At 44.6% G+C, this 27,385-nt stretch overlaps 1 protein-coding gene across 2 annotated transcripts in view; it reads left to right on the forward strand.

Moving 5' to 3' along the window:
- The window catches only part of ASCC3 (activating signal cointegrator 1 complex subunit 3), a 2,113,369-nt gene that overhangs the window by 1,983,424 nt on the left and 102,560 nt on the right, over positions 1 to 27,385 (forward strand). For both annotated transcript variants that reach the window (XM_085611187.1, XM_085611188.1), the window contains exon 37: positions 20,182 to 20,406. In XM_085611187.1, coding sequence (XP_085467313.1) covers positions 20,182 to 20,406 — 225 coding nt within the window. The remainder of the gene's footprint in view (positions 1 to 20,181; positions 20,407 to 27,385) is intronic.

A 27,385-nucleotide genomic window follows, 5' to 3' on the forward strand; every position in this document is an offset into this window, starting at 1 on the left:
ATAACAACGGATCTTGTTATATATTAACCGCCATAGATGTGTTGTCCAAGTACGCCTACTCAGAGGCGCTGCGTGATAAAAGTGGGGCTAGCGTCACAGCCGCTTTTAAAGCCATCTTCGATAAGGGGCGTATTCCTCAAAAACTACAAACAGACGCCGGAAAATAATTCTTAAACAAGGCATTTCAGAAATTTTTAAAGCAACACAATGTTCAACATTTTGTAACACACACGGAGGTAAAAGCAGCTGTTGTAGAACGGTTTAACAGAACCTTAAAGTCTAAGATGTGGAGGTATTTTACGGCCCACAACACCTACAGATACGTGGATGTCCTGCAGGCTTTCTTAGCTGTATATAATGCCAGTTGCGGCCCAGTGTGTCCCCGCCTGGTCATGCGGGTCTGTGTTAAAGACTAGGGTGCACGGTCTTTCTGGCCCTATTTCGCTTGGTAACCCATCGCTAGGGAAAACACCCAAAAAGTATTTCCTAGCGTATTTATGTCTGTTTAAGAAGTCACGTATCTGTACAGTATCCATTTCGCAAATGTTTTTAAAGATAGTCAAACAAAATCTGTCTTGCGTGGTTGATCTGAATGATGCTGTCGAATACCGAGAATACGACCATGTTCACATTAGCCGCCAGCGGGTCGGCGAAACGTATTTCAGCTTTTAGATTCCCATTTTTGACCAGGTTGTAGTGATCGCCATCTTCCATGTCCGGTGTCAGGTCGAATGCGAACAGCGTGTATCCGCTCCCATAGCCTTCTCTTGACACAGCTACACCCTTTGATGCTTTCCTGTTATCGAAACCAGACCCTGATATTCCCTGATGTAATGACCGGCTGCAAAACTGGGTGTGTAGGGTTTTGCAGGAATCACATTGCCCTCGTGGACCAGCGCCGCCTAGTTGATTTTGTAGTGTTTAAAATTGAAGGGGTTTGAGGCATAGGTACCGCTAAAAGCTGTATTGTCCACAAAACCTATGATGATGAGTTTGGGTAGCTGGCCCAGAAATAAATTCTGCTGCTGTGTTAAGCGGGTTCCTGCAGGGATACTGAATACCTTCAGAGATACTCTTTCCACAGCGTACTTGGCGTTGGATATTTGTAAAGCTTCGGCGTGCGCCAACCTGACGCTCGGTGACACTTTCACTCTCTTTACAAACAGGCTCGCGGCCAGGATGCTCAGCTTGTAGTGTTCCGCATCCCCGCTGATGAGGCAGAATGAGTCCTTGTTGCGAGTGAGCTTGAGCTTAAGATCAATTCCGTTGATGAGCAGTTTATCTTGGAAGAAGAGGTCTGAATGTATGCGACCTAGGAGGTCAAAGGTACGACTACTTGCCGCCTGCCCTGCTCTTTTTATAAAACCCTTATTGGCTCCATCCAGAGCTGTGATTTCAAACTGTCCGTATGTATCCCGGTGAAACAGACCCGCTGAAAGTTGTGTGTCAAGGGCATCGCTACTGTAATTTAGAATGCTCTCGATGTAGGCTCTGTAGGCGTACATGTTATCGTTCTGGGTGATGAGTCGATCACCCAAGGTGATGTCCACTTGGTTAAACAGGGTAGCTAGCGGGTAAGCGATCGTTGCCACTTTAGCGTCATCTTCAATGTCGGTCCCATCGGCTTTGACGATTTTACACATAAGATGTAGCAACATGTTGTTGAGATCCAAATACATATCCGTGGACCCTGACACAAAAAACTCTATGGGGGCCAGCGGCGTCAATGCTGCTAATGGTGATACCTCCATGAAGAAGCTGTTTTCGATGCTTGTCTGCGTGGGTTTTAGACTAAACAAGTCTAACTCTGATTTGGCGCACTCTCCAGATCCACAATGTACGAAGGCTATGGCTGTGTTTACGAGGCATTAAAAAATATTTACTTTAGAGCCGTTTCGCTTCTTCGCAGCTCTCTTCCTTCTTGGGGCTCTTCTTTTCTGAGTGCGTTTTGAAGAGCTCCTCCTTTTTTTATAGGGGGCCGGAGGGCCCCTGCGTCTGGAAACCCCACGTTTCCTTTTGACACTCGCGAGTGGTTTATACATCAAACCCGCTCCTTCTTGAGGTTGCTTATTCATGCGCTCTGCAACCGCCGATGTAACAGACCCCACCACCTCCTGGGCAATGTTCGTGGCAGCCGCCTTAACATGGGGTTTTGCAATTTCATAGCCTCTTCTCAGGAAAGGCATAGCTCTTCTAAACAGACTTCTAAAGAATCCTCCTAATCCAGCCCCGTACATAACAGGTGACCCTTGAAAGTACGGCGGTCCTCCATAACCAGCTTGACTTCTGTAATAGTCTCTGTACATAGACGGATCTCCGTAGGTTTTCATAACCACCATTCCTGCTGCTTAATATCCCCTGTCGTGTCTATGCCTTAAATGAAGTTTGACAATAACTTTCCCGTATTTAAAGGCCACCGGCTCAGACTGATCATCGTAGATCATAATTGAAATAGTGTCAAAATGGTTTTTAGAAACTGCGACGTAGTCAGGTTTGTTAAATTGGATATTGACCATGGTATTATTATCACCCTGTACATGAACACATCTTAACAGTGGCGAGTAACTATCCCCGATCCTCTGAGCCTCTACAATATCACCATACACATAGAGCGTGTAGAACCCCCCGTTAATATCGGGGCACGTGTGATCTTGTTCCACCGGACTTTTCACATGTTGTACTGTCCCTAAAACCCTTTTTAATTTACCGGAGCAGTTAAACAGGGTATTGCGGTTTATGGATTTGAGAAACACCTTCCTTCTAACGTTATCTAGCACCAGATGAATATTCGGCAGCGGTTCTATGGCAGCTATGGATTTGTTGATGGCTTCGACAACGCTTGAAACGCTTGGGTAGTAGCCGTGAGGGAAGGATACGTTTATGACCTTGGGGTCCTGTTCACACTTGAATTGGAACTTGGTTTCGGCCGCTGCAAAGGTATTTCATGTTCTAGGGTACTGGATTTCTGTTAGGGCAACCTCCCAGTCCCTTTTCAGGTCCACAGGCTTAGCCAGTTTGACGGTGTAATTAGAAATCTGATTGTTGGGGAACATGCCCTTAGAGGCGTTGGATGGTAAGGTTATATAAAAGGGTTTTGTCTCCATCGTATCAGCTGTTTTGAGCTCACACACCCTTCAGGGAACTGGCCAACACCCAACTGCTAAATTTCTCAGGCCATCCCCGCCATTTGACATATGCCTGGCTCTTAGCCCCGCTACCTTTCCTTTTCAGAACCTTTTCAACCCTGTACACCCGGTTCGGATCATCTGGCACTTTTTGTAACTCTTCCTTGTAAAAAACCCCAGACACCGTTTCCCCATCGTAGTCCTTTAACCTGTAAATATACAGCCCTTCCTTAAGCTCCACACTTTCCACTATAAATATTTCATCGCTAAAAGTCTGCTGGTAACCCTTCGTGAAGACTCCTTTCAATTTTGAAATCCTTACGTGATCACCTTTTTAAAAAACAGGCTTCTTCACCTTTGTATCGAAATTACGACCATACACATTTCTCCAAACAGTTAACTAATTACTAGGTGTTACATCTTCGGGGGCCCTTTTGATAGTCCTATGATTTTTTATTTTTTTTAATTGATTTTACACAACCATCTATTTAGGCAACATGACGTGATACAATACCATATTGATGGTCCTATGATAACTGGCATTATATACAGCTAAGAAAGCCTGCAGGACATCCACGTATCTGTAGGTGTTGTGGGCCGTAACATACCTCCACATCTTAGACTTTAAGGTTCTGTTAAACCGTTCTACAACAGTTGCTTTTAACTCCGTGTGTGTTACAAAATGTTGAACATTGTGTTGCTTTAAAAATTTCTGAAATGCCTTGTTTAAGAATTATTTTCCGGCGTCTGTTTGTAGTTTTTGAGGAATACGCCCCTTATCGAAGATGGCTTTAAAAGCGGCTGTGACGCTAGCCCCACTTTTATCACGCAGCGCCTCTGCGTAGGCGTACTTGGACAACACATCTATGGCGGTTAATATATAACAAGATCCGTTGTTATGTTTTGCTACATCTTGTAGACATATTATGTCCGCTTGCCATTGATAATCTATTTGCGCATTAACGATTGTTGGGCGTCTCTTAAAATGTCTTCTGGCCGGTTTATGGAGTGAATACCCCTCCTCGCCTGATAACCAAGTCTTCACAGCTTCTCTGCTTACCGACTCCTTTTCATCCACAGCCCTTCTATATAGAGCTTCGGCGCTCCCCAAGCTACCAACTCCCAGAGTATCTTAATAAAGTTTTCTTAACACGCCCCCCTGCATGTTATCAGCCGTTACACAATGAAATGAATGACGCTTGTTTTGTGTAAGAACATTTTATTAAAAAATAAAGACTATTAGCAAAATCATAGACATTGGTTTCATATCTTTTCACATTCTGCATAGTTCGACTTAACACAGCGTCACCCTTTTGGGTTTAACATTCTACTAGTTTGTTCTAAATACACGCTATCATGTAACGTTACATAAGAACCTGCTTAAAACAGTCTTCGGGGGGCCAGAGACCCTGCTTGTCTATTTGTTTTATACACATTACACATACGCCTTGCTCTGAGTCTTTCTATCATCCTTCTATTGAAAGCAGTGTCCATTCCCTGCATAACGGTTAGTTTTGAGCTCGGGTCTAAGGCGTATCGGATCTCATTGAGTGCCCCTATCAAGATCATCAACATATCGGGGTGGACATATTTCTTTTCATTGTACAAACCATACACAACCCATAGCAGTTTATATACCTTGTAAGGGTCTAGCAAAGTACAAATATAACGTATTGTTCTTGTTCTGTATGATTCACACAAGCATTCGTGCGCCGCCTGCTGAGGATCTTTGATTTGATGACCTTGACAAAGGCTGTAACAGTCCCGTTTGACACAATTTAGTACCACCGACGCGGCGAAAGCCTTAACTGCCTGTCGGTCGTCGTCGGTCAGTCCTGGCTCTTCCTTTTCACACGCGTCAGAGCCGCATACACACTTATCGCAGCCCTCACGGTTTTGACATATGGAACTTTCAGTTTGTTTTGAACACCACAGACAATTGAAAATTACATTGTTCGCTTTTGCAGGTCGCCACCCTGACACATGCTTCCACTCTGTAGCAGACCTTTTTGGGGTCTCTCTCTAGGTTCAAAAGACGAGAGAATGACAATACGTTAGTTGAAGAAATAACATACATCATTTTTGTAACTATCTGCTCATAACATTTTCCTACTAACCTCTGCATTTTCACAGCCCTCTGCGGCGGCTCTGAAATCTTGCGAGTCGCTAATGTCCTGCGAGGCCCCATCATCTTCGACGCTTGTCCCAGGCTGTTGCAGACCTTCCTTCTCTGCAGCCGTATTCTCCTGAAGGTCCATGTCTTCATAGACGGGTGTGTTAGGGGGTTCTACAGCCTCTTTACCATAGTGCATTATGAAGTATGTGCATCCAGAGGGTTTTGCTCTCTAGGGGTCAAAAGAAGACAGAATGACAATACGTTAGTTGAAGAAATAAAATACATCATTTTTGTAACTACCTGTTCATAACATTTTCCTACTAACCTCTGTATTATCACAGCCCTCTGCTGCGGCTCTGAAATCTTGCGAGTCGTTAATGTCCTGCGAGGCCCCAACATCTTCGACGCTTGTCCCAGGCTGTTGCAGACCGTCCTTCTCAGCAGCCGTATTCTCCTGAAGGTCCATGTCTTCACAGGCGGGTGTGTTAGGAGGTGCTACAACTTCTTCAACGTCCTCCATGTCCACCGAGCTGAGGCCAGCAAGCACACTGTCACTACCCGAGCCCTCACTTTCGCTGCTGTCGCACTTAACCGGGACCATCCGTAATCCTTGAGCCTAAGTTCTTCCATAGGCCTACACAGGCCGGTGCCAAAACCAGTTACGTCGCAGCCCATATCCCGAGGTGTTTCTTGTTGAGCATTCTCGTCCATTACCAGAGGTGTTAAGCTGCGGTAATATCTATTGATAAGGGTCTGGGAGCCATCCACCCCGGCGCTTTTCACAAACGGGTTGCATCTCTTCATTTTGGCTGTGGGTCCCGTTTCGTATTCAAACGTCTGCTTGCTGTACACGGTTCTTGCCACATGCTTATATGTATTCTAAGAAGCCACAACCCCTAAAAGAGGCGTACACCTCTACAACACAACACGGTCACGTGGCCTCAGGACTACCCCCGCAGCTGTTCCCCCTGCAGCTGTCTGCAAACCCCCAGCCATGTCCATTTTTGCGGCCAGGCCTGTCAAATTTAAGGCCAGAAGTTTAAGACTAGACCTGTCAAATTTAAGACTAGACCTGTCAAATTTAAGACCAGACCTGTCACTTTTGCGGCCAGCGTTTGCGACCAGACATGTCACTTTTGCGACCAGCGTTTGCGACCAGACCTGTCACTTTTGCGGCCAGGAAAGTTTGATGGAAGCTATACCTATTTACTACTTGCTTTCATAGCTTGTTAACCAAGCTTTGTGCTCCTGGTACCATGCTCACAGATGAACGTCATAGACTGGGACTGTTTTTTGCTCAATTTTTTAGGTGTGTTATTTCCTCCTTTACTGCCCTCCCCTTTTTTCTGCTCAGGTAGCTTATGTGTCAACGCTCCAGTTATAAGCCATACATGTTTGTCACCTGTCTTTTGAAGCAACTGATCCTCTCCGTACCTTGTGTTTATTTATGAGTCACCCGGTGCATGCCTTCGCTAAGTAAGACTGCTGGCATCCATGTCGATCTTCCAGAACTGTCAGGTATGCATACAGAGTAGGAGTAGCCTTGTCCTGCAGGGTAAATTGGATATCACTATTAAGAAGTCAAGTAATAAGTGAGTGTGTAAACTGAAACTGGGTATAGTACAGAGCAACACCTTTTATGTCAGTGACGCATCCTGGTTTGGAGAACTAAACAAGCCTAGCGTGTGCTAGCCTCACTCACCCTCTGCAAAGCATATGAATAACCCTTGGAAAATGAGAACATTGCTAGCCGTGCAACCATTTTCTCCTTGACCCGACAAATTTACTTGATATGGTTAAGGGAAGGAACGTCAATTCACCAGGAGTCGAGCGCCCTTCGGAGCCAAACCCTCCTTTGCCCCAGAGATTGCATTGCACTGTTGGTGCAGTTACCATTCCCCTTCTGGGCACAGACGTTCCAAGCTGCTGTTGGGCTGTAAAATTGCGCCAAATTTTTATTCTGGCGTCTATACTAATGACTTGTTGCACTGCGAGAGAGATTAGTCGCCGGGCACAGTTTAGGGGATCAAGTCTCAGTAGCCACTAGGGATTCCTGAGATTTAGGGCAGAAAGTGGAGCCTAACTTCTCTTGCGGATATCCTCTGTGAAGTCCCAGCTTGGCATGGCTTGTCCAACTCCTCCTATGTGTGAGCATAGCTCTCACGGGGCTGCTGAGAGGACGAAGTCCACCAAGTTGACACATGAACAGCATTGTCGCAAGAGAAGGGGAAAGAGGTCTCTACTTCAGTGATCAGTGCAGTTTCAGTGGTCTCCTCCAATTCACCTCCTGACAATGTCACAAGAAGAAAGGCAGGCCTAGAGGCACCCTAGCTAATTCTACCCCACCAGTCATCCATCCGGATGTAGATGGCGTTGCCCTTCAGTCACTATCCAGATCATGGGAGGACAGGAGTTCGCACAAGAGTCCCTGTTGCTATCTCAGTCTTAATGCCCCATAGTGAAACACTAAGCATTGGTAGTCTTCTTCTTGTGACTCCCCACTGCTACAGTGTTCACCCTGACTAGTCCCCTCTCGATACGAGGAAATCCAAGGAGGATCGGTCTGGCCTCTGCAACCGATCAGAATAGGAACAGAATTATCTTGAATTGACTTTCACCCTTCCACTTTCCTCAGCCAACCAAACAGTAATATGTGGTGCTAGCCAGGTACAGTAAAGCTCTGCTGACTAAGAGTCCAACACCCTGTACGAGAGAATGAGGGCATCTGTGCCCTGTTGACACCCTCTCGATCTCCCATCAAGGTAGCACTTGTCATCAACCCACAAGTTCTCAATCAGTTGTAAGGCATCTGTAAGAAGCTCCACACCTTGATTTATTTGTTGCCAAGTCTCTGGACAACCAATATTTGGTACCAAAAAAGACTCATATTTGTGTCTGTTTAACCCACGCCTCCCCTGCTACTACTCAGTCTGGTATGATGGCAGCTTTTGTTCAAGGCCAGCCAGCGGGAAGAGTAGGCAAGATGTCTGGAGTCGCCTGGCAAAAAAGTACACATTTTCAGGTTTTCACTTCAGTATTCTAACACCAAGGACATTATTGCAAACTATTGGCTTCACCTGTTTCAGAAGTTTGACTGTTTCACGTCTTTGTTCCCAGATTTTTTTTTGTACTCTGTATGAACATAGGGTCATAATCTGTGAAGTTGGTTACCCGGTAAGAAAGTCTGATAACTCTTTCCTGCCATCTATTGCATGGGCACATATCTCACAGTCTTGGTTTAAGGCTTGTTTATTATATAAGTTCCATTTCCCCTGTTCACGTGATCTGGCAGTTCTCTTCTGGTAGCACGTATTTTTATTAGCTGCACACTGATATCTCTCTTACCTAGTCACTTGACTTTTCTTCCTTTTCATTCCACTTTTTTCTTTTAAGTTGATAACTAGACCTAACAATTACGCATTTCCATTGGCTCTATAATGTGGACATAATATTTATTGTGTAATTATGTATATATGCTAGACTTTCAATAGGGTAGTGACATTGTGACATTTTATTGAGATAATATTTTCTTTTTACAGAAATATAATTTTTGGAGGTGGTTCTCCTGAGGAAGGCAGTTTTCTGCCGAAACGCACGTTGAGACATCTTGACACCACCCTACAATTATATTAATCCATGAGATTGCACTATTTAATGTACCATAATGTTTTCTGTCAGACATTGAATCAATTTACTATGCTGACAATATGTACAAAATAATTAAGTGAGATATGTGTGAATGAATGGATGAGTGACAATAGTTAGAATGTTTTGTATACAATATTTTTCTGCAACAAAATGTACATGAAACCCAAAAACTCTCTTTAATGAATTTATTCCATAATAAACATTTTTTTATTTTTCTATCCCTAGTGTCACTACCATTATTATTATATACAGAAGATTATGCATAGCAGGTCTGCACTTTGCTCCTTCCTCATTTTTCATTGGCATTAGCACTTTAATTATAATAGAAAGTATGGATATGTTTACATTGCTGTTATAATAATCCGTTGTTCTTTGGTACCATATCACATGAGGGTTAAGACAACTAAAAATGTTTTATTGCAATCTTTATTCTGTATCTGAATTATGAAGTTTTTATCATGGTGGTATGTTCCACTCTTATTATGATTTTAACAGATCGAATAAAAGTATATTTACTGTTCCCAGATTGCATCCACAAAGTGTATAAATATATATGTAAGTGAATAAATAAAATATTTATAGATTGCACATTTGGCCGCAGTGCCACACTGATCCAGGAACAAATGAGTGTCGTGGAGAGCTGTGAGCAAGACTGCCTATGTGCCATGTGCAGACCTGAATTAGAGTCTTCAAAGCTATTGAAGTATTTGGCCAATTGGCAACAAGCCATTTCTGCAGACTTCAAGATTGAAAACCCAATAGATAAACATTGGCTAAGATAACAGTGTGTGCAGTGATCTTTTTGAGAAGTGGTATTATGAAGGCTTATTTAAGTTTGAAAGGGACAGTGACTGAAGTTAACAAATCCATGAGTGAGGGAAAAATCACAAGACAAGATTAATGTAGCTGGGCCACAAAACGGAGATCTTTACTTGATGGTGAGCATGCTGTTGCTCACCTCACTGATCATAAACTTGCATTGAAGAATAGGGACATAATTGCAACGTTGGATCATATTGGATATGGAGCTATCACCAAGAGTATTACCAAGGTTTTTGGTTTTATGAAACACTGCATTAAAAGCCTTTTTGGAAGAACATATGGGGGTTTTGTGGTGATTGTTACACACTTGCAAATGGCATTTTATAGGCAGCAAGCTTAATATGGTCAAAGAATTATCTAAACAAAAGCTGCTAGTGCCCCAGAACCTCTGCAGCATCTTCCTGCGAAGGCAACATGGCTGAAATTGTTGGAACTTAAGCCTGAAGTCCAGTAAAAAATGATCAAACTCTCAGGAGGAAGAACCTTTATTACTCTTCATTGTCTAGTGGGTGGACTTCCATCCCACCAGTGTTAGTTGCCCCACTCTTTTTTTCCATCCAGCGAAGGCTTTTCAGTCTTTTGAGGCCAGATTTTGTTTCAGCTCCAACCCTCCAGCAACTGCTTCAAGTCCTAAAGGAGGTTCTCCATTGGAAAGACCAAGCCCATCACCCGGGTCTCAACAGAGGCTTAAAAGTCTTAGTGACTTCCCTTGGGGCTTGCTGTTCTGTGCAGCTCAGTCAACTCATTCCTCTCCTTTGGGAGGGAAAGCTTTACCTTCACTATCACCAATGTACTCAAATCACCCTTGAAGCATGGGTCATCTCCGGGCTGAAGAACTGTTTCGCTGTATAGCACTCCAGCCTCCTCTCTTCAGGCTACCTCTTCCCAGTTGTTATCCTAGGAACATCTACAGGAGGTCAGAGGGTTCCCCCTTTTAGGACCAGTATAGCTGCCCCTGCCCGAGGAAAGGTTTTTGGGCTAGTTCACTGACCTCTTTCTTATAAGAAAAAAATTAGAAGGCTGTGGCTTGTCTTCAAGCTTTTCAATTGTAACCAGTCATATTGTTTGCAGGAGATACTGACTTTGCCTCATGTTCTTGCACAGTCACTATTGCCCAGTGATTCTGCAGAATGCTTATTACCATTTGCCCATCCTGCAGGAATATATAAATTAACACCTTGATATGGAGGGAAATGATCTCTACCACTTCTAATTGCTGACATTTTTTGTTGTTCCTGCATCAGCCAAGTCCTTTTGATTTTACTAAAATTAGACATATAGTATACATGCAGGGCCTTTTAGCCAACCCTCTGCATTTGTTGGTCTGTTGCTGTCTTTAATGTTTTCACCTGCCAAGTGCATGGGGTCAGCCCACCTCAGCCATTGGCTAATTTGACTGTGAGTGGTGGCATTCTGCTGTTTCACAAGGAATACATCTGCACACAAAATTGATCACTTCAGTGCCGGGGATTAGTATGACAGTGTGTGCGTATTAAAACTAAAAACATTTGTGCTCCTAGGCAATGTGTTTTTCTAATTTTTTATTGCTAAGGGCCCAGCAGTTTACCCGACAATTATGTTTTGCAAAAACTATGACACACCAAACAAGCATTGCAAAAATCAAAAGGCTGACAGCTAGTACCAGACTTAATGGTTTTTCCAATGCTTGTTCTAAAACAATCTCCCCTAGCTGTCACCAATATCCTGGGTCCGATAGTTGCATTTCTGCTAGTATGGAAAGTCCTGCTGATTCTGCCTGGCTATTACTGTGTCACATCTTCTTTTAAGGAATTAGCAAAGCCTAGCCTGGTTCTTATCCTTGAGGCTCTCTATTCTATTCTTGTTCTTGTTGAAATACTTGACATCCTCAATGGCCCTTTAAAGAGGAACAAGTTCACTGGAGCCTTCCATGGATGGGAAGGCCTCCTCCCTCAAAGAGAACTTTGGCCATCAGCCAGACCATAGATTACCTCCTGGTAAACATAACTGTTTCATCTTTTAGGTTGTAGAGGCTTCTGGACGATTGTTCATCTTGCATCAAATGTATTTCCCATTCTAAGCTCCACATGTTCTGCCTACAGCTCTGTCTGGCAGCACTTTGGCCAGTAGCTGGACAGCTGGTCCAACCCTTTGACTGTCTACCCATATCTAATGCCAGGTCCTGGGATGTTGGAACTCTGCTCCCAGTGCCCTTCCATCTATTGCACCTATAAATTTCAGTCATAACCAAGTGTTTGAATTTTGACTTGGAGGCTTCCTCTGGATAATGATCAGCTGTGTCCCATCACATAAATGTGGTTGATCTGAGATCTTTCTTGCTGGCCCTCCTTTCAGTGGCCTGGTCAGTCCTGGGAGAATTATTAGTTTACACAACGGGATTGAACAACTGGAGAGCATTCATTGTGAGCAGGTTTCTCCACTTCCTCCCCCTGAGTGGGAATTCCCTCAATGTCTCTTTGGGTGACTGGAGATGGGCTGATGTTCAATTAGATAGGGAAATTTCCTTTCCATTAACTCCTCTCTGTCTAGAGTACCGAAAAAGAAATGTATCAATGAGGAAGTTCCTTATAATAGGGTTGAAACTGTAAGGTATGCATAAAATAGCATGATATAATGTATTTTGGCATGTCACAACTGCACAGTTAGAGCTTTCTGACATTAAAAAACGAGGGATCTCCAAAATGTACTAATCCTGAAGAAAGTCATCTGGCCTAAGTGGCAAGTTTATACGGATGAAACATCTAAGGCCAGTTTTTGATGAAGGAGCCCATAGCAACTCCATCCTCAACATTTCTGTCTTCAACCTTACCAAAGGTTCCCCCTAATACAATTTCGAAAGAGAAGTGGCATCTGCTAGTAATTTTAAGACGGTAGATCCCTAAATAACATCCACAATGAGCTCAGCTGTTATATAAGCTTAGAGCCCACTCAGACACGCTAGGTATGCTGAGAGAGAACCCAATGGTGAAGTATGCCACTAGTATGACTAGTGGTTGAAGGTTCGATTAAAAAAAAAAAAAAAAAAAAAAAAGATACCCCTATTGACCTTTTTATTAGCGAGACAAAAATAGCCATTTTTATTCACAAATACTCTCTTCCTTGTTATTGAAGTATGCTGTATATTGAAAATGGAGTGAACCTGTATACTTCTAAATCCTCGTTTTTGTCTAATTAGTGCTCATCATTACACCATACTCATTCTATAAGAGTATATGTCGATTACGCAATTTTACTATTCTCTCCCAAATCTACTTTGTCTTAAACTTTTTGCAAGGTGAGTTTTTTCCTATAATAACACCTTTCTCTATCATTATTACGATGATTTCATATACAGTCACTTACTCATATTTATATTTGATCTATTTATATTTAACCAATTAATAATATATGCTATTTCAGTTTGTTATTTATGCCATTTACATATCCATTAATTATTACCCTTCTTGCATTCTGCTCCCCTCCCCTTATTTTTATCTTCTTCTTCTCTGCTGTTTCACTATTTTTCTATTTATCTATCCAATTATTTAACTATTTATTCACAACATGTCTATTTATATGCTCCATGTTTATATGTTTTTATTCATCAACAAATGTCATGTATTTATCGTTACTTTTTATTTTTATAGAATTTCTCATTTATTTATTCACAATTTATTAATGCCTCCTTATCATTATTCTCTTGATGTATTTTCATTGTAAAATTCAATAAAAAAATTCAACACAAAAAGAGTATATGTTGATATGTTTCAACTTACAGTGAGACTTTCTCAAAATGGAAAGTTTCTTGTCAGCTGGTCACATCAGACTATTTCAAAATTTTTGGAAAACCCAAAAGATATTAAAAAAAAGAATGTTCTTGTCAGTGTCGCAAACAGATCTCCATGAATATGAAAGACATACTGTGCTCAAGTGAAAAACATGTAAGCAAATCAATTTAATATGTATAGCCACTAGGGATGAACATTGATACATTTATTTTCCTCTGTTTCAAACCCTTGTAATTTTTGTAGCCTTTTTCTACTTAGGAATTAAAATTGTCCTCACTTTGAAACATACATAAGGCAATTGTACCTTGCTTATGAATCTATCATGCAACTAGTGCCCTTGCTAACGGTACTATTTTTTTAAAAACTGTCTCAAGTTTGCAAAGCCTTGGTATTTCTGTCGCTTAATTTGTTTCTATTTTTTACAATAAAGAGATGATTAGCTAGCCTGTTATACCAAAGAAATTATATCAAATATCACAGCTGCGCCTAAAAGAGAAAAGTTTAAATCAGAATTAAAATTTGCTAATCTAAATTTAAAAAAAATCCAAAACAATTCTGTAAAGGGAATGCAACAGGTGCGTAGAGCCGTAGTGGAGATGCTTCTATCAAAGTTTATCTCTTCAAACACAAACGCACTCTTCTTCCTTGTGCCTAAAGAGAGTCCACCTCAAGCATTGGCAGCCACAGAGTAACCCAAATCGCCTGCATGTTTGGAATATAGTTCTCTTGATTGTGGCGGCTCGCAAATATCTTACCTGTGCTGACCTGCTAAGTGTTCTGGTGGGGTATAGTATGTAAGAACGTTGATTTGTTACTGAAACATGATGATTAAAAATGTTATTTCAGATGGAAACCTTTAACCACTTATTCCTCATCTTTAGAATATTCCCTATGTGCCAGACTGGAGCCAGAAGCTTTTCACAGCAATAATCTAGTTCCCCAGTGGCTCCGTACCTTTCCAGAAGTGATGGAGCAGAGCTGCGTAAATACTCCACCCCTTCCTCCTTTCTTTCTGCGCCTTCAAACATGGATCCGGAGCTCTGCACCCACTTTCGGCAGTGTTCCGACAACTCCTAAACAAGAATCCACAGTGGAAAGGGATGATACGTCTCCTCTTAAAGCTACAAGTTTCAAACTGTGCCACGAATGCAGGGAACGTATCTTTCACAGAGTCGCATGAGGGTATGCCTTTGGTGTTTGGGCTCGAAGTTGTGTCAGGAGTGCACCCTCATACACCCTAAGGCAATCCAGGACTGTGAAGTGAATGTGACCATTTTCACACAAAAAAGAAGTTGCAGCCTACATGTATGTCCCACTCCCACTCCAAATTGAAGGTGTGGACCTACACCCACTCCCAGTGGTGCTTCCAAATGAAGTGGTCTTGGCGGACAAACTACTCCAGTACGTGGAAGTCCAAACGAAAGTCCAAATGAAAACATAAAAAAGCGAAGAGTACCTTGATTCGTCCTGCCGCTCTCTAAGGTGAAGGCGTCAGGGTGTTTTGTGTCAGCTGGCCTCCCTCCTGATCACTGGTTGGGGAAACCCAAATCGATGTTGATGCAGACACCGTTGACAATGGAGAAGAATCCAGGGCTGTGTCCGATATCAGGCTCCGAACTGGCTTTGACACAACCTTGACCTAAGTTATGCTCCAAATTTCCTACAGCGCAACCAGTCAACATTTTGCTTGAGTCTGATTCTATACCACTACTTCCGTAGTCAGAGTCTCCATTCTTTTTTTGGCTCCAATTCTGACCAGAGCTTTCCACCACCCAGGGACGATGATGGTGGGGAGGGGAATGATTTACCCCCTTCTAACAATGATGACACATTTTACATTGACTTACAGGAGGCCAGTGGGCTTGATACTTCTCTTAATATAGGGTTGAATTTACCTTTTTGACCTCAAACGGAAGAGAGTGCTTCATTTGCGCTGGTAATTTGGTGAGTGACTGAAATCCTAGATCTGCAACTGACCTCTCTTTAAGACCTTTGAATAGGCAGGTGGCCTGATTCAACATACATGTGCCTGGCAATCCTGATTTCCTCACTGAGTATCCCACTCCAGAGAGTCTGGTTGTGCAGGCCTCCACCAGCAAGGTGAACCCAAATTCTTTTTATACGATGCCACAAGATAGGGAGTCTAAGATTGAGGTGTTCAGAAAGCACCTGTTCTCTTCAACTGGCCTTGGCACTAAGGTCAGACAATGCAGTTTGTTTATTGATCCAATATTTGCATGCTATCTTGAACATGGCCAGCAGGATCTTGCTGGCTATCCCGGAAGACCTTGGGGCTTCACTACACAGACCATTCAATATGGTCAAGATGTGGCCAAATACTTGATCAATGCTGGCTTTGGTACTATGGATTGTCTGGGATGGGCGGTTTTCATCAGTGTAGTGCTCCGTCGCCATGCGTATATGCACTTCATCATTTTTCTCTGGTACAGGCTTCTCTTATGGATATGCCTTTTGATCGCTCACGCCTGTTCGTCAAGAAACCTGATTCTGCCTCAGAACATTTTAAGGACAGTAGAGCTACATCAAGCTCTCTGGGTCTTTTGACCTTTGCTGGTTTCTTCACCAGTTTAGTAAATTCAAAGGCTACTCTAGGGGGTTGGCATTTAGGCAAGGCCAGTCTCCCCAGCCCCTGTTGCTGTCACTCCAGTCCTTTCAAGGCCATGGACACGGGTCTGGCAGGCAACACGCAGGTCACTAGTTTTCCCAGTTTACTTTCCCTGCCGCAACAGCCTCCAAGCCGCTTTAGCCTGCGTTAGTGGCTCACAGCCACCCGATGGGGGCCATCATCCAACATTTTCTACCAGGGTGGCAGTCGATCACTCCCAACAGATGGGTCCTCCAAATTGTTCAGCATGACTTTTCCCTACCCTTTCTTTCTGCCCTGCCATACTTTCCTCCCACACTAGAGCGGCTCTGGGAGGAGCAACTGTCGATTCTAATGCAAGCGATGCAAGACTTACTCTCCAAAGGAGCCATCAAGAGGGTTCAGGAATCGGAAATAGTCCAGATCTAGGGAAGGGTTGTTACTCTTGTTATTTCTTCGTATTTAAGAAGGCTCGAGGCCTTCGGCCTATCTTGGGTCTTTGCCCTCTGAATGCCTTCCAGCAGGACAAATTCAGCATGCTCATGATGGCCGAGATTTTGTCTGGCCTGGAGCTGAAATGTTCTCGTGCTCACGAAGTATGGAGGCCTTCGGCCTATCGTAGGTCTTTGCCTTCTGAATGCCTACTTGCGGAAGGACATCTTCAGAAGCTCATGCTTACCCAGATTCTATTTGCCCTTAACTCTGGCAACTGGATGTTCTCATTGGACCTACAGGATGTATATTTTCATATATCCGTCATGCAGTGCCATAGATGTTATCTGCAGTTCAACGTAGACCAGGTGTTTTTTCAATTTGGCGTTCTCAGTTTTGGCCTTACCTGTACCCCTCAGGTGTTCACAAAAGTATGGCGTTGGTCTCCACTCATATTAGAGGGTCGTGAATACCAGTTTTCCCCCTAACTTGAAGACTGTCTATTGAAAGGGGGCTCGCCACAGTCCGTGGTAGACCACAACCAGATGATGGCAAACCTCCTGACTTCGTTGGTGTTCTTGATCAACAATCTGAAGTCGCACCTGGCTTCCACACAGAGGTTCCTTTCATAGAGGCTGTCTTAGATACAGTGCAATTTAGGCCCTTTTCTGATTGCAACAAGTCCAGGCCATTTGGGTACGAATCCTGATGTTTCAGCATCAATTCTGGATCGCCATGAGAGCAGCTCTTTGGCTTATTTGGAATCCTGGCAGATGCCATTGAGATTTTGGAGGAGACTGCACACAATCTTCAGTGGTGGCTGATCAATCACAACACGATAAGCTGCACTGTCCTCTTCCTCCCTCATTCAGAGTTGATGGTGGTGATTGATGTGTCACTGCTGGGTTGGGGAGGCCATCGGGAGGAGGTGGATATTAGAGTACTTTAGTCTCCGGCAGGAATGTGGCACCATTTCAGTTGGTTGGACTTATGGGATAATTTGTCATATAAGGCATCCTGCCATCTATCAAAATGAGGCTGATGCAAGCTCCCATTGGCAACATCACCGCCATGTGGTACTGCAGCAAGCAGGGCACAGTGGTGTTCTGCATTCTGTGCCAAGAGACTCTGTGCCTCTGGAGTTGGCTTGAGCATTGGGGCATTACACTGGTTGTGAACCACTTGGAGAGGGTGTTTGAATTCTAGGGTGGACGAGCTCAGCTGTCGTTGTATGGTGGATCATAAATGGTGTCTGCAACCCAAGGAGGTGTAGAGCATCTTCCAGCAGTTGAGAGAACCCTGGTTAGATATTTCCGCTTCTGTTGAATGTACAGTGTCAACAGTTTTGTGCTTCAGAATTTCTGAACTGGAATGATGAGCAGGACTCCTTTCTGCCCATGCCTCTCCTGCCCCGAGTTCTGGAACAAAATCAAGAATGACCAGGCCTGAGCAATCGTAGTGGCTCCGGATTGGGCCAAGGGAGTGTGGTCCCCTATCAGGCTACCACTCCTGGAGGATCTTCTGTCGCAGTGACCAGATTCTTCATCCAAACATTTGCAGTCTGCACCTCCATGAGTAGAGATGTGCAGTGGCAGTTGACTGTGTTTGATCTGCCTGCCTTAGGTGCGGATGTCATCCTTGCCACAAGGCTTCCATCCACAAAGTTTAGTTGTGCAGATTTGTGTCCTGGTCTGGAGTCCGCCAGACAGACCCTTTATGAGCCAAACTGTTGGATGTTTTATTGTTTTGTCTTTGGTCAAGCAAAGCTTTACAGTGGGCACTATTAACCCGTTCCGTGCTCATGACGGAACCACGCCGTCATGAGCCACGGGCGCCATGTGCTCATGACGGAGTGGTTCCGTCATGCTGCGGCCGTTGGCGGCCGCTCCGCCCACGCGGCGCTAATTCCCCGCCTGTGCGGGCGATTAGCGCAGTGGGTGGAGTCATGACGGAACCACTCCGTCATGAGCACAGCTCAACCGTGACTCATGACGGAGTGGCTCCGTCATGAGCACAGCGCCACCGCACTGCCCCCAAACCCCCCCCAGCGCTGCGGCGGAATTCCTGCCGCAGCCAAGGGGTTAAATGTTTAAATGTTTACCGGATCAGCTATCTTTGTTTAAATCGCCTGTTGTAATGTGCTTTATTAAAGGTTTGATGCACATGTTCCCTCCCAAACCCATTGTGAGGCCAAAGTGGGACCTTAACTTGGTCTTGACGATTCTCATCTGTACGCCCTTTGAGCTAATGCACAGTTGCCTGTTGCGTTTTCTGACTCAAGACTGTCTGCCTCATTGTGATCACTGCAGCTCGTCACATGAGTGAACTTCAGGTTCTATTGGTGCAATTGCCCTACAGCAGCTTTTCCCCTGATAAACTAGAGTTGAGCTTTCTTGCCAAAAGTTGTGACTCCATTCCATGGTTGGCAATCCATCAGTGTCCCAGCGTTCTTGGCCTCTGACTCACCCCTCAAAACGGGAGGAGAGATTCCATCAACTGGACCCCAAGAATGACTTGAGATTTTACAATGATTGCACCATAAATCTTCAGCTGGACAATCCGTTTTTTGTGGTGTTCTGTGGGTCTAAGAAAGGTAAGGCGGTGCAGAAAAGGACTTTGTCAAGGGGATATTCGTCTACAATAAGATCTGCTACACATTGGCCAAGAAGCAGCTTCCGGAATGACTTGGTGCTCATTCCACTAGAGCCATGACGGCTTCCACTGCATTGGCACGTAGAGTCCCTGTTCTTGATACCTGTCAGGCCACGACATGGACATTGGTGCTCACGTTCATGAAGCAGTCTGAGTCCTCTCCACAGATCCTCCACCATTGGTTGATGCTTCTTTGGCATCTATTCTAAAGGTGATGAATCTGCGGTTAGAAATATACATCAGAAGAACAAGTTACTTACTTTTAGTAACACTTTTTCTGTTGGATACTCTATCTAAGCGAAGATTCTTAACTGCCCTCCCACCTACCCATTCTCTGAAGTGGCCCCCTTTTACCATCCAATAAGGTCCCAAAATGCACACTGGCACTGGTAATTGTTTGTGCTCTGCATCCGAGGTCACGGAAAGAGTCAATTAAGAAACTGATGTCAGCGTGCAGCGGTGGAGTATAAGCTGATCTGCTCCGTCACTTCTGGGGCAAAATGAGGTCAACGCTGAGCCACAGGACACCACCTAGGGACTTGCAGGAGAACTGCTGTAAAGATGTTCGGATCAGTCTGGCACCTTGGGAATATTCTAATGATGAGAAGTCTGTGGTTAGATAAATTATTCACCAGAACGAGTTTTACCAAAGGTGAATAACTTGTTCTTTTATATTTTCATTGATTTTTATGACACTATTACCAGTAGCATACTAAAGATAATCTATATTGAATTAAAACCCGTTGTCCTTGGCAAAATAATTTATCTTGTGTGGATGTAGCATTAAAATTCTGATTTACTGTCCTACCGAAAAAGCCTTTCTTTATCAAATTTGTTTTGTTTGATAGTTAAAGTTTTGCAATTTTCAAATGACTGAGAAGCAAACAGGTGGCTTACAGGGGCCCTTCCTTTGATGTTTCATAGATTTAGTTTAGAAATAAAAATAATTTCTTTTTTGTGGTTATGTATTCTGTCATTGACTTATCATTTTCGTATTCTTTTATCTTTTCTTAGGATGCTGAAGAATATGCTGATCTTCCTGTCAGACACAATGAAGACCAAATGAACAGTGAACTCGCCAAACAGCTTCCAATAGCTGTTAATTCCTATTCATATGACAGCTCACATACTAAGACTCATCTCCTGTTGCAGGCTCACTTCTGCAGAGCCACACTTCCCTGCCCTGATTATGCTACAGATACCAAAACAGTGCTGGACCAAGCCATAAGGATATGCCAGGTATGCTTATATCTGTTACTCTAAGCTACCTACCCTATTTCATTTCTTCGTCAAGTTTTTTCAACTTATCTCAATATCTGTATTAGATGTGAGCAGCACTTCTTTGCATTATCTTATAGAGACTTCTAGCTGTAGATTCCTTACCTTAGAATATTCCCTATGCATCATACTGGATCCAATTTTTTTTTTGCAATCCTCTAGCGCGCTGGTGGGTGGCGTCGGTCGTCTCCACGTGGTATCGTCCATGCCGGAAGTGACTAGTGTGGTGCCTAAATAGTCACCAACCCAGCTCGCTGACCTAATTTCCGTTTTTTTCCACGCCATCAGAGAGGAACCGGACGACATCCCTTCAGTTACTTTTTGATTGGATTTTTCAACAATTTTGTCAACGACTAATTTGTCTTTTCTACCTCTTTTCGAGGATGTCCCTGTTCAAGCCTTGTGGAGCTAGTCATCGACAGATGTGGGTAACAGACCCCCACGTGGTGTGTCTGTGGTGCCTGGAGAGGGACCACGACTCTGTGTCATTTGCGGAGTGCAGGACCATGAAAACTTAAGGCCATCCGCGATCTGGCCATGAAGCTCTTAGGCACTTGCCATACAACTTTGCAACGCTCTATGTCCTGTTAGTGTGGGAAGTTGCGTGACTGCTCCCAGAGACATTTGCGTGGTCTTCGTTGCGGCACCTGGTTTTTTTTGGTAATTCCCATAAAAAGTCCAAGAAGTTGAAGGGCTGTTGGACTTAACTGTGTGTCTCCCATTCTTCAGACACAAGGGAACGATGCCGCTAATCCCAGCCCCTCTCTCAGGTTGTCCTTTTAAGCCTGCGTGGGAAAGTGTGTTCGCTCCATGCATCCTCGAGTTTCCTAAAGCAAGAGCAACCCATGCCCAATGCCAAACATTTTATGATGTCATGAGTCTAATTTTTGAGTGGCCGTAACACTCCGGAGCACCTATGGGCCCCATGGCTTTATGAGGGTTTTCTCCTGGGGCTCCATCGGTGAGTTCGCCCTCCGCACCAGTTGACCCATCAGGATCCGTTGATGAATCCAGATCGTCCTCGGCCGTGTCTTTGCAACCTCCGGTAACCGTTCCAGTGGCATGGTTCTCATCGCCACTATTGCCAATTAGCGGCTCCAAACACGACGTCTGTTCTGGCACCGGCCAGGCCCACATGGCCTGAATCGGAGAAGAGCCCTATTCTGTGGGGCCTGCTGAGGAACATTAATGGAGCAGATCTGAGGAACCCTATGGCTATTCTGACCACCTATGAGAGTCCATGGCTGATGACAACTGGTCGTGGCACTTAACCAAACACTGGACTCCTCTCTCCTGCAACAGTGGCTACAGAGAATGAAACATCTCTTGTGATGCTGCTCTGGTCGGCTGGTGAAATCCTGGACCTAATGCTGCCTACAGAGGTCAAAACCAACGTCTTGACAGAGGTGCTTCAGCCTGGGGTATCTCCTTCAGAACCGTTATTACCCTTTAACAAATGATGTACTGCTTAGGGGACTAGGGCAAGCCCTGCACAAGGACCGTTGTCTGCCACCACTGCCGTACTCCCAGGGACCCAGCCTTTCTTTCCCAGCACTCTACCCCTGAGAGCCTGGTGTTCCCAGTCCTCAACCTCCCAGATCAATTCTGGAATTTTCCCTACCACACAACTAGACAGAATCCAAGAGGCTGGATACCTCCGGTAAGAGGATTTTCTCTTCCGCCAGCCTGAATCCGTGGTCCATGAACACTATAGGCTTTTTGTGATATTATTCCCACACTGTGTGGGATGCTGTTGCGCAATTGCTGTCTATGGTTCAGGATAAGGGCCAGACCATCCTGTCCCAAGCTATTGCTGATGAAAGAGATGCAACAAAGTTCACAGTCAAATGTGGCTGGATTGACCAACTCACTGGGCAGAACTATTGCTTCTACAGTGGTGCTTCAATGTCACGCCTGGATGAAGAATACTGTTTTTTCAGGTAATGTCCAGGCATCCCTTATGGACATGCTCTTCTATGGTAATCGCCTTTTTGGCGACAAGGCAGATTTGCCAAATAATTGCATTGGAGAGATTCAAGGACAGTAGGGCCACTGCTAGGTCGTTGGGGCTTACTGAGGCCCCACAACAGCTGTATTCCACTTTTCAAGGCAATGGTAGGGGCTATCAGCCACATCCATTTTCTTTTCACTGAGTCTTATACAGGCACGAACTTGACCTGGTATCGGGTATCAGAGCGCTTTACATAGCACCAGTTGCGTTACATGAGGACACGTTCATTTTTTGTTAGGCACGCGGCGATTACGTGATTTGCCCAGAATCACGGGATGTTCAGCGTCATTGCCGAGACTCAAACCCTATTCCCCAGATTCAAGTACAACCGCCCTAGCCGTTAGGCCAACTCCTCTCCCCATTTCCCCTCTAGCCACGCGGCCTACAGGCATTGTCCTTTCGTGATTGCAAACGTGGCTCCTACAAGTCTCGTTGGGCCCACAATTAGAGGTCTTTCCAATCTGTGTCTTTCTGTGTCTCCACCCTCAGCAGGCGCACTAATCAAAGTCTCTTTGATATGTCCATGATCCAGCATGGACACCCAGTTGGTGTCAGAATCTGACACCATCTTCCCCAATGGTGGGAGATCACTACAGAAAAATGGGTGCTTCAGATCGTGCTATGGAGTTATGCCCTCCCTTTCAAACAAACCCCAATGTAACTTCCATCATCCCCTGATCAGCTGACGGAGGACCACCATGTGCTCTTGGAGCAGGAAGTACTAACCCGTCTGGCCAAGGAGCCTTCGAGATGGTGCCAGCACCAGAAGTAGGTCGTGTTGCTATTCCCGCTGCTTTTTGGTGACAAAGAAGGACAGAGAATCCGTTCTATCCTAGAGCTGCGCCCTATCAATTTCTTCTTGAAAAAGGAAAAGTTCAAGATGCTCACCCTGGCTTATCTGCCCTTGACCCTGGAGAATGGATGGTAGAGCAACAGAGCACTTCAATTTGCTTTTTCGTTGATCACTACTGCAATAACCAGTGGTTCACCTCCGGATGGGGGTAGAATACAACTAGAAAGAAACCCAATGATGATGCTGTCACGTTTTAAAAAAACAGGGCGGAGAACCAAGATAATACCGCCTTATGACTTGAGTACGTGAATGAGTGTTTTTATTGATAAAATACACGAATGTTGCAAACCCTGGTTACTCAGGTCAAGTGATCCATTCCCTTTTGATATCCAGTAGATCTATTTGTTACCACCAACTACATGCAATGTCAGCACTACTGCGTGCTGGAGTTTCTAAGGCGGCACACGCCTAGAGACACATTTTCTCAAGTGGAGCTCTGGAATCCTATACGCCTTCCAGCTGATACCCACTCTTGTCCAGTGTGCTCAAAAGGACCAAGAGCAATGGGCTCAAGTCATCTTAGTGGCTCCGGACTGGGCACGGAGAGTAGGGTATCCCGAACTCAAGAGCGTCTGTCCTCCGATCTGCCTGCCCCTTCGGGAAGATCTTCTGTTGCAGCAACAGGGCAGGGTCCTGCACCCTATTCTATCCACTCTCCACCTTCATGCGTGGCTATTTAGTGGTGACAGTTGACGGTGTTTGATCTCCTCCCTGAAGTGTGAGATCATTCTGGCAGCCGGGTGTTCTTCCACTAAAATAATTTATGCCTGCTGATGGGACACGTTTGGGGCATGGTGTGCATCTAAATCTGTTGATCCTTTGTTTACACCCTTGTTCTCTTGTTTGTTCTATTCCTGGTCTGGCAAGGCTTTGATTTAGACGCAGTTAAAAGATAGCTTTCTGGCAAATCCGCTATCCTGTGGTTGCTGGATCAACCTTCCCTGTTCAAGTCCCCGTTGTGGCCAAATTCCTGAAAGGTTTAGAGCATATGTTTCCACCTACACCCTTCATTATGCCCCAATAGTGCTTGACTCTAGTTCTCACTTTCCTGATGTGTTCATCTTTTGAGCCTAGGCACAGTTGCCCTTTGCGACACCTCTCTATCAAAAGTGTTTTCCTTCTGACGATAACATCTGCCAGGAGGGTTAGCGAACTACAAGCGCTTTCCGTTAACCCTCTTTACATGTCATTCTTCCCCAACATGCTGGTCCTTAGAACTAAAGCATCCTTTTTGCCAAAGGTAGTCACACCTTTCCACGTCAATCAGAACATCTCCTTGCTGCCCCCCATCCTACTAAGGAAAAGGAGAGACTCCCCCATCTGGACCCAAAAAGAGCATTATCATTCTACATTGATCGTACCAAAGACTTCCGGGTGGACAATCAACTTTGTTGGATTTGTGGGGGCAAAGAAAGGTAAGGCAATTCAAAAGAGAATGATCTCTCAATGTATCATCCTCGCCATTAAAATCTGCTGCACAATGGCCAAGAAACAGGCTTCTGAAGGCTAAAGTGCCCATTCCAACAGAGCTAAACCTGCGACCACTGTGTTGGCTAGAGGGATCCCAACATCTGTCAGGCTGCTACATGGGCATCACTGCACACATTCGCCATGCACTATGTCTCCACAGCAAGGTCCGGCGATTTCAGCCCTCCTAGACTAATTAGTTTAAAACAATCAGCAGCCCTACCTCCGGGGAGAGATTGCTTTTTATTCTATGGTAATGAATCTCAGGCTAAAAGTATCTATCAAATGAACAAGTTACTTACCTTTGGTAACACCTTGTATGGTAGGGACTCTGTATAGCCGCAGATTCCTTGCTGACCCTTCCATCCTCCCTGTTCTGTGCACTGTCTTACCACAAGAAAGAGACCTTTCAGGACCTTGCATTGGCACACTAGTCATTTCCCCTCAGCTTGACTCCGTGCATCTGGTGCGGAGAAACAGTCAAGAACTGAGGTCAGCGTGCTGGGGTTGCACCTATATAGGCACCACACATATCACTTTTGGCACGGATGATGCCATCAATCCCATGAGGAGCTGACTGATGCCACCTACCAACACGCAAGAGGACTGCTCAAAAATTTCTGGATCCAATCTGACGCCTGGGGTATACTGTAAGGTAAGGAGTCTGAGCTTAGGTAGAGTCTCTACCAGATAAGGTGTCACTGAAGGTAAGTAAGTGGTCGGCTTCTCCATTTACTTCATCACTGCATGTGCGCTTTTTTTTCCCAAGTGTCAAAAATGCTCCCATGATGCATCTTTGAAGGGAGAGAAGCAATTGAGAAAATGGCTTGATTGACATTTTGAAATTCCTTGGTGGATTTAGGAGAGTACAAGGAAAAGTCGTTTTCAGTAGAAAGGTGGTGGTAGAAATTGAAGTTTGACTTGTGGTCTAAATGATGTAGGCTGCTGTTCGCTGGTTGTGTTATTATTATGTGAAACTACTGTTCAGTAGCTAAATGCCAGATCAAATCAGAAAAGCAATAACCAGCACAGAGATTATTTGGAGAGGAATACGGGTGGACACTGGCCCTAATTTGTGGCACAGTGCACCAAACTTTGGCAAAGCCAATGTGTATTGGTTAATGTGGTAACACATGCAGTGTATGTAAATTTAAGCCAAACAAAAGTAAAAAAAAGTAGAAGGCTGCTAATATTGAAACTTCCTTGCCTACAGTACCGTTTTTGTTTTCATGTCAAACGTAAGATGGTAATGCAGTCTTCATTGTAGTCCTTATTTAGTTTTTATGACCTAGAAGGAAGGAGGGATTTATAATGAAGGCTCTATTTCCACCCAATCTGTATTTGCCATATAAACCAAAAAGGGAATTGAGGCAAGGGAGCATTAAGTATATAGACTGCCTTTTGTTTCTAGTAAAAAAAAGAAACCCTCTCCATCTGCAGTAATGAAAATCTGCCCAAATGAAGGCGAGCGGGAAGAACGTGCAGTGCACATGGGATAGAGGGCGAGGTAGAAGCGAAGAATGATAGGATGACTCTCAACACCATCAATGATAGAGCACTGCACTGGAGGTGGAAAAATACACGCTAACATCCAATAACATTAGGTGAGAGAAAAATACTCCACTGGGTTGTGCCAAGATGTGATTGACCAAGTCTCAAGCCAGTGACTGATAGAGGCTGCTGAAAAAAGCCATTGGTTGTAGGACAAGGACCCACAGCCTCTTATGAATGCTGTAAGCCAAAAGCTATGGTGTCAACCCAGCCCCAATAATGGCGTTGGTTCATAAGTTGTCAACTATGAAGTGTTTTGCATCTTCTTTTAGGGTTTCAGAATCAATGCTTCCAGTTCAGCTAGGTACACCGAAGGTGGCATGTGGCTGTTTGGCATCCTTAACCCCTTCCCTGCTCATGACGGAACCGTTCCGTCATGAGCCACGGTTGGCGTGTGCTCATGACGGAACGGTTCCGTCATGACAATCCTGTTGGCGGCCGCTCCGCCTGCGCGGCGCTGTTTCCCCGCCTGTGCGAGGGGACAACGCAAATGGGCGGAGTCATGACGGAACCGTTCCGTCATGAGCACAGCTCAACTGTGGCTCATGACGGAGCGGCTCCGTCATGAGCACAGGCCCGCCGCGCTGCCCCCCTGCCCCCCCCAGCGCTGCAGCGGAATGTCCGCAGCAGCGAAGGGGTTAAGCAAGCAATAAATCATTTTGTTGCTTTGGGATGGTCATGCCTAACCAGTGCTTGGAATGGAAACATAGAAGTGCAGGTACTCTGTACCAGAAAACCTGATTGATTGATTCTGAGAAGTGCCGGTACTCTCCATTTAAAAGTATTACGTCACTCTTGAGAAGTGCAGGTACTCAGTACCAGAGTACCTGATTGTTTCTGAAAAGTGCCGGTAGTCTCCAATTTAAAGTATTATGTCACTCTTGAGAAGTGCAGGTACTCTGTACCAGAGTACCTGATTGATTCTGAGAAGTGCCAGTACTCTCCAATTAAAAGTATTACGTCACGCTTGAGAAGTGCAGGTACTCTCTACCAGAGTACCTGATTGATTCTGAGAAGTGCCAGTACTCTCCATTTAAAAGTATTGCGTCACTCTTGAG

The sequence above is a fragment of the Triturus cristatus genome, chromosome 6 (assembly GCF_964204655.1).
Source record: "Triturus cristatus chromosome 6, aTriCri1.1, whole genome shotgun sequence".
Classification (NCBI taxonomy): Eukaryota; Metazoa; Chordata; class Amphibia; order Caudata; family Salamandridae; genus Triturus; species Triturus cristatus.